This window comes from Gadus morhua, chromosome 1 (assembly GCF_902167405.1).
Source record: "Gadus morhua chromosome 1, gadMor3.0, whole genome shotgun sequence".
Lineage (NCBI taxonomy): Eukaryota > Metazoa > Chordata > Actinopteri > Gadiformes > Gadidae > Gadus > Gadus morhua.
The window spans coordinates 25,523,934-25,532,009 of record NC_044048.1 but is presented as its reverse complement, the minus strand read 5'-3'; the positions used below and the strand labels follow the sequence as shown (position 1 = coordinate 25,532,009).

The 8,076-nt window shown below is 42.6% G+C and overlaps 2 protein-coding genes across 2 annotated transcripts; one reads left to right on the top strand and one right to left on the bottom strand.

The window, feature by feature from the left end:
* Positions 1 to 203: 203 nt before the first annotated feature.
* ela2 (elastase 2) lies at positions 204 to 3,783 on the bottom strand. The gene is made up of 8 exons (XM_030357599.1): positions 3,665 to 3,783; positions 3,211 to 3,299; positions 2,791 to 2,888; positions 2,206 to 2,328; positions 1,832 to 1,968; positions 1,394 to 1,539; positions 740 to 892; positions 204 to 291 (listed from the first exon to the last, which is right to left on the bottom strand). The coding sequence occupies exons 1-8, from the start codon at positions 3,699 to 3,701 to the stop codon at positions 274 to 276; spliced, it is 801 nt and encodes a 266-aa protein (XP_030213459.1). The 5' UTR covers positions 3,702 to 3,783; the 3' UTR covers positions 204 to 273.
* Positions 3,784 to 4,304: 521 nt separating this feature from the next.
* LOC115544752 (chymotrypsin-C) lies at positions 4,305 to 7,726 on the top strand. Its single transcript, XM_030357597.1, has 8 exons — positions 4,305 to 4,481; positions 4,834 to 4,922; positions 5,157 to 5,254; positions 5,667 to 5,789; positions 6,077 to 6,213; positions 6,711 to 6,856; positions 7,169 to 7,321; positions 7,642 to 7,726. The coding sequence occupies exons 1-8, from the start codon at positions 4,442 to 4,444 to the stop codon at positions 7,657 to 7,659; spliced, it is 804 nt and encodes a 267-aa protein (XP_030213457.1). The 5' UTR covers positions 4,305 to 4,441; the 3' UTR covers positions 7,660 to 7,726.
* Positions 7,727 to 8,076: the final 350 nt, after the last annotated feature.

Here is an 8,076-nt window from a genome sequence, read left to right as displayed (position 1 = left end):
CCTGCAACTAAACAATCAGCAGCAATGCATAATTTAGTGCACCTAAATAAACACCTTAATAAAAATGGAAAGACATCTGTGGAATGTGGAGGACAGCCCCTCTCTTAACCCTCTTATGGTGATAGTGAAAATGTTATTTACACATTGCTATTAATTTAAATACCATTAAAAAAAAATTGCTGGAAATAATTACAAGGTTGACATTTTTTAGTTCAATTGTTTTATTGTAGATCAATCAAAACATCCATGTAATGGCACCGCCAAATCCACTTCTTAGTATGTGGTCATCACCTTAAAAAAAGAAAGCATTTTGGCATGTTATTTTCATAGTCGTAATAAAGTCACCAAATGTGGTAAATCTTTCTAATATGTTATCTGATCTCACATGTTTTTTTGGTAGTATAGCTTGTTTTGTATTTTTGGTGAAAAAATTATATTTTTCTAGCGAACATTTAATCCAACAAGAAAAATATGACTTTATAATTTGCCATTCAATTTCTCAGCATTATTTTTGAATTAAAACAACCTGAACCTTTGAATTCCACCAACACTGTTCTCAATTAAGAACACAGATCTAACCCCATTAAGGAGCCTTACATTGGGAATCAAACCCATTACCTTCCCGCCTGGCACTCAGACACCCTGGCAACCCCGACGCTGTTTACACCCTACCTCGGCTTTGGCAAGCCGAGGTAGGGTCTAAACCGACCTGTGGCGGTAGAGGCTGGAGGCTACTCACGTTGTTGATCCAGGGGATGTAGGCGCTCACACGGGTGAAGACGGAGGGCTTCTTGGGGTAGTTGCAGCCCATGCTGGAGCCGAAGCTCACCACTCCGTGGACGTCCCAGGACCCATCAGCGTTCTGGCAGTTCAGGGGTCCACCAGAGTCTCCCTAAAACATCAACGAGGAAAGACGGAAAGGGAGGAAGAGTGCAGAGGGGAAGAAAGGACTTGTTATAAAAGGGAGTATATTAAAGTACATGAAAGGAATGTATGAATAAATACACAAAGAATTAGAGTTACAATTCTTACAAGATAACTGAAATCATGACGGATTTCCTATAGCAGGAGGACAGAACTATTTGTCCAATATCTTCTATTCCTCAATTCTAATGAAAGCATAAGAATTAAAGCAGAGTTACAATTTACAATTAGGCTAATTAGCAGACGCTTTTCTCCAAAGCGACTTACATCGGTTAATACACACATTGACACACCGACGGCAAAGTCAACCATGCAAGGCGACAGCCAGCTCGTCAGGAGCAGTTAAGGTTAAGGGTCTTGCTCAGGGACACATCAACACTCAGCTAGGAGGAGCTGGGGATCAAACTAGCAACCTTTCGGTTACAAGACAACTGCTCTGCGGACCGCTCAGTGTTGATATGGGACTCACGTTGCAGCTAGCCAGCACTCCGTCTCCTCCGGCGCACACCATGCTGGTTGTCACCAGGCTGCCCCACCAGTCGTACCTGGAGCAGTGGGCATGATCGACCACTGGGAGGAGAGCCTGCTGAAGGGCGTCCGCGATGGGACCTCCGGCTGGGAACAAGGACGGACGCCATTTTAGATCTAACGGCTCGCACCTAACCATGAGCACTTTTGAGGACATTTGCTCACGGTACATTCGTTTTCAAATGTACGTTGTGTGTGATGTGATGGACTTCTGTTTCATACAGGCCCGTGCTGTTGACATTTTTTTTTAATTGGTGAAGGACACTACATCGGTTGTTGGGAATAGATCCATCCACAGACATTAAAGAGGAATCTCACAATGTAACGGACGTGACTTGGGTGTAGAAAAATGTGCTAATAAATCTTGAGGCTAACGTACTCCAAAGACGTCCCCAGCCAGTGACGTAGCAAGGAGCGCCATTAGCCAGGAGGACCTCAGCGTCAGGAAGACAGGCCGGTGTGATGATGGCGGAGACGTCCACTGGGGAGGCCAGCTTGATCAGGGCGATGTCATTACTGGGAAAATAAACATAAAAATGGCATTTACGTGCGTCTTCCAACCACTAGGATTGCGATTAGACATTGCAAAAATAATATTCTGAAAAGCGTTCATCTTTTTCTTATAGGCTTTAAAGGTTATTCAATAAACGGTCATTGGCATTTAAACATGTTCTTCAAGACATACATTCAGATATTGTGTCTCCCTATGGGAATGTGAGTTTTTGTTATGAAACGAGAAATGGCGAACCCTACCGAATCCTGGAGGAGTCCCATTTCTCGTGGACAATAATCTTGGCAGGGCTGATAGCCAGGGAACCCGCCTCGTTGTCGTCCTGCATGTTGTGTTTTCCCAGTAGCACTCTGTAGGTGCGACTTCTACATAGCGACCAGGAAACAGAGACAGTGGTCAGGCAGGCTCAGCTGCAGCACTTGGGAACCAGTGAGAGGCAAGTAGATATACTAACACTGCCATCACTGCAAGGGTGTATGCTCTGGTGGGATTGGTCAGCATCCACCAAATAGCATATATTCCAAAAGAAAAATCCCATTGGTGTTTGATGTCCATTTTTTGTTTTATATTTAATAATTTAATATTTTAGTAAATAAAAAGTATGGTAAACATCAGCTATGTTGCTTGTGTATCTACAAAGAATTACTCAATAAATCACACTCTGTATTCCGGATGATTCCGTAGTGGTCAGATCATATTTATCTTTTATCTCCTGCACTTCTCCCTTTCATTTTGACCTGAATACTAAAACAACACAGAACTCAAAAACAGAGACACATTGTGGTGTGTAACCATTACTCTGGAGAACCACGTCGCTCATACGTTACCCGATGCAGTGAGCTGCCGTCATCACCCACTGGGGGGCGATGAGGGTGCCGCCACATGTGTGGTAGAAGCTGTTGCCACTCTTGTACTGCAGAGACGCCTGAAGTCATAGAAAACAAACATGTTAACATGTTTAATCATAATAAATATACACGACAAAATAATAATCATAATAATAATAATACAAAAAATGCAATGAAATGCTCAAAAAATGTGGTTTATCCAAAGCAATCTAGAGTTGATTAAAGAACATGTCATGAGGTGCAGGCAGTGGGTGAGGGCATCATGCTCAAGGAGGCCTATAGGTAGGCTGTGGAGAGGGGACTGGAGAGGGGTTACTGAACCGAGTAACATTCGGCTGGGGATCGAACAACCGAACCAATCCGTGTCATCAATGAAGTAAGATTGATAATTTGACGTACCTGCCAGGGCCAGCTGTGCACACGGACATCCTCTCCCCCGACCACCCTGGTGACGATTGGGGGGAATGTGGGCAGGCCGCACCCGTAGGCTGGGGGGAAACGGCACATACAGTGCTTCTTTACAACATAGTCAAAATATAACACATAGTAAGCATGGTCAACTTATTCACCCGTGCATAATCCACTGCATTGTGGTAAATTTTTTCACTTACTCGTATCTTTGCATTATTTTAATTTTATTTAAATGTTTTTGCATTAAGTTTTCAATCATTTATTCGATATAAACGATCTGTCTTCATTGAATTAGCAGATTTAAAAAGCTTTGCTTATGTATATCTAGCAATTATTTAGTAAGACATTTGAAAAATGTGAAGGTTAAATATAAAGGCTATACAAGCGTAATGCATATCCACTAAGCAGTGTTATTATTTCAACATGCAGGGTTGATGCCTACCACCAGCAACAAACAGGGCAAAGACCAGAAGCTTCATGGTGTCTGAGGTAAGTTCAAGGTGTCCTCCTCCCTCTTTTATACAAGACACCAACACTGCTGCTGGAAACACAAACACTACCACAGCACGGGTTGCCTTGATGAAGACCACCAAAATAAACAAGAGAAGTGATAAGTCAGATAAATAGCCTTATCTGGCTAATTCTGTGAACTCCTGCAGGTGCCTCGCGTTGACCTCAAATGATTTTGATGTATTCAGGCGAATTTGGTAGTATTTTCTTTATTACTTAGAAATATATAACTGCTGTAGATTATGTCTTTCACCAGATTATATAATATATATACTTAGTTATTTTTCCAGCCTCATTTTTTGATACCACTTCAATTCCACAGCCAAACCTACACGTAGATGCAGTCTGTCGTTGTTTTTTAATAACGTCATTATTTTTATTTAAGAAACAAACTAACTAACCATGTTACAATTACATTATAAAAATTAAAGCAATGAATGATAATTGCTGTTGTTATATAGGTTAAGGTTTGCGGAAACCCACTTTAGGATTTCATAAGCCATGGGAACGCCTCCATACCAAACACATGTTTCAAGATCCTGAACTTTTCTCTAGTTGAACATAGCGAAAACACTCTGAAAACACGAAAATAATTCAGTTCGCCTGCTTGACTCCACCCTGTATTTTGACCCACTGTTGGCCTTTAAGCAGACCTTGAGAAGGGTATAAATATTGAAACGGCTGCGATGGAAGTTGTTTAGCCGCAGACATGTTGAAGTTTGTGCTCCTCGCTGTCCTAGTCGCTGGTGGTAAGGTCATATTATTTACTCATTCCCAAATGGAAATGCTACAAAACGCTGCTAGTGCATTCCTCTAGTCCTGTGTTTAAGAAATGTCCTCCTTATGAGGATCAACGATCAATTTAGACACAGGAGGTTATTTAAAGATCTAGAAATACAGTACATATTATTACTTTCTTAAAATAACAACATTACTGTTATTCTATGTATTTATCCATGTTTTTGTCTGTATCTCTCTCCATCTGTCTGGTTGTCTGTCTGTCTGTACGTCTACCGATCTATTTGTGTTCTGTCTGTACGTGTGTCTGTCCGTCTACCTGTCTATCCGTGTTCTGATCGGTGCGTCTGTCTGTCCTCCCAGCCTATGGGTGCGGGCTGCCCACCTTCTCCCCCATTGTGACCCGGGTGGTCGGTGGGGAGGACGTCAGGCCTAACAGCTGGCCCTGGCAGGTACAGGAGCACACAGTATCCACCACACATCTCCTGAGTAGTAGACTCATAATAATAATTCTATTTTTTACATATTTTGTTTTATAAAGTATTTATTTTTTTATAATTATTCATTTAAGTATAATGATAAAATAATATATTTATTTCAATTAGAGTATAACGTAGTGGTTGGTAAAGCCTGTATTTCTAAACGTATACCGAGGTTCACCAGGGCTATGGTTGTGTGTGTGTTAGGTCTCTCTGCAGTACAACCGGGGGGGGGAGTGGAGACACACCTGTGGAGGCACCCTGATCTCAGACCAGTGGGTGCTGACCGCTGCTCACTGCATCAGGTGGGTCGTCGTGGAAACAAGAGACACCTCACACTAGTACACAGGTAGAGCCTACCAGGCTCCAGTGGCAGCACCCAGGTGATTTGAGCAAACTTCATGGAAGTTGCTCTCACAAGCACAACCTCAATGTCCAATGGATATGTGGATTTAGCTGGCTCACTGTAGAGGGCAATATTACTCCATGATGAGATATAATAGAGAGTTAAAAGTAAACACTTGTGTTCCCTTGGAAATTGTATATTTCTTGTTTACATGTAGGATTTTGTTTCGGTCTTTCACATTTTGTAAGCTGATTGGAGCAGGTTTCACCCCGTGAACCCAATGAACACATTGGAACTGTGTTTTCAAATGTCGTTTTTTGATGAAAGCTTTTGTTTTCCTTTACCAAGCCTTTGCTCCTGTGTGCCTCCAGCAAGGACAAGCAGTACAGGGTGGCCCTGGGGAAGCACAACCTAGTGCAAGCCGAGGAGAAGGCCGTCTTCATGGCCCCCGCCTCCATCATCGTCCATGAGAAGTGGAGCATGCTCTTCATCCAGTAAAGGAATTCATATTTGATCTATTTATTTATTCACTTTATTTCACCTTTTATTAACCAGGAAGTCCCCCTAGATTAAATATATTTTTCTAAGGCTTCCTGGACAAAATAGCACACCAGTAGAAGAACTAGGTTACAACTTATAAAACAGAGCATGTCCAATTAGACAAGGGGAAACACGCTTAAAAAGGACAGAGACTGTGAATATTAATTATTGATGAGGTTAAAGGGTCCCTATATTTTACCACGTTCAAGTGAGTGGCAGTGTTTCTCTGTGATCTCCGTAGAAACGACATCGCCCTGATCAAGCTGGAGGCCCCTGTGACGTTCACTGACACCGTCATGGCCGCTTGCATCCCCAACGCCGGCTTCCTGCTGGCCCAAGACACGCCTTGCTACGTCACTGGCTGGGGACGCCTCTCCAGTGAGTGCACAGACACACCCCTTCTTTTCATTGGGTCTCCACTAGTATCCAATGAGCCAATGGCAATCTAGTTGTCCAACCAAGGACAACCAGATAGCCAATGGCTGGAGAAGCTTACGCACAATTAGGCTACAGTGTCAGCCTAGGTCGGGGTTGTTGTTGTGTTGTGGTTAGGTTAGGTTAACGATCAAGTGAAGGTTTTACTAGCAGGGAAGGTTTTAATTACCCATCGACTGTATACGGTACAAATGGCTTCAAAATATTAGAAAATATGCCTCACACAGGTAATTTAGATAGCCAATCAGAATCCAAGGACAAAACGTAATCTCTGTGGAAAGCATAAGAATGTGCGTGCACACAAGGACAGCATACTTTGACCTCACTTAAAATACAGTTCACTATCAGTGATCACTATCACTATCAGCCGTCCCTTTAGTTTGATCACCTCTTACCTCCTGAGGTATACTGACGTCCTCCTGGTTGGGCTCTCCTCACAGCTGGGGGTCCCATCGCTGAAAACCTGCAGCAGGCCCTGCTGCCCGTGGTCGACCACGCCACCTGCACCAAGCCTGACTGGTGGGGATTCATGGTGAGGGACACCATGGTCTGCGCTGGAGGAGATGGCGTCGTGTCTGGATGCAACGTGAGTCTACGGGCACATGAGCAAAGTGTCTCTTACTTACTTAACGAGAAAGAAGACGGTGCCATGTCAAAGTACAGACTGGGAAAAAGGTGACATGAAATGAAAAGAGACTCACCTCTGGAGCCATGAAGCGATAAATGTAAATATAAAATTTGTAGCTTCTGCAAATCTTTAAAATGAAACTATTGGCATCTGATATCGATGTGGGAGCAAGCAATAGTGCAGGGTAGCTACGGTAACCAGAAACGATTAACTGTAAGCTAGCATGCCTTCTTGTGTATATGAAAACATTTGCATGGTGATGTTGTTCAGGGAGACTCTGGCGGACCCCTGAACTGCCAGAACGTTGACGGCGCTTGGGAGGTCCACGGTATCGTGAGCTTCGGCCTGGGACTCAGCTGCAACTACCCCAAGAAGCCCACCGTGTTCACCCAAGTCAGCTCCTACGTTGACTGGATCAGCTCTGTAAGCTCTGCAGCCTTGCCTTAAGGACTACTTTGCTACCATCTATGGGTTGACAAGCCCTTGTAAGGTTGATATGCCTCTCTAAATAATATAAACTGAATATAATGTTATATCGTCTAAACTAAAGTAGCAGATATACCATACATCGACACTTACTTACTTTTACTTTGCTCCCATTCTTACATATGGGTGGCCCGAGTGGAAAGTATGCTATAGAGACATTAGTCCAATTAACTAACAATGTGTTTGTGCCTGTCTTATGAAACACTGAATAAAAAAATTATAATAACCTAACAATGCTTTCTCTGTATCTTCCACAGAAAATGGTGGCCTATTAACAAGGACAGCGATTCTCTGACCCAAGTCATCACATTAAATCCTGAATAAATAAAGTATTGAACCCTGTCTTTGCCTCTGTTGTTCATTGTGTTGTGATTTGGTCACTTGTAGTCTATACCTGGAAGTCAAATTGTGGACCAGTCAGGCTGAAAGCACACCCGACATGACCCAACATTTGAGCTAGAGTACCAGACAACATCTGCATGGAAACTCTACAGAAGCAACAAATCCCTTCAGTGTGAAATGAAAATAAAATGGTTTCATTATTTTCTGAAAAACGTTATCTTCTAAGTAGATAAAATGTTAAACAAAGACAATACGTGTTCAAATTTACAAAAGGTATCCTCAGACTCCATTTTGTTTGATTGCCTTTAAAAAAAAAAATGAAATATGTTTGAAACTCTTAACATGCAAAC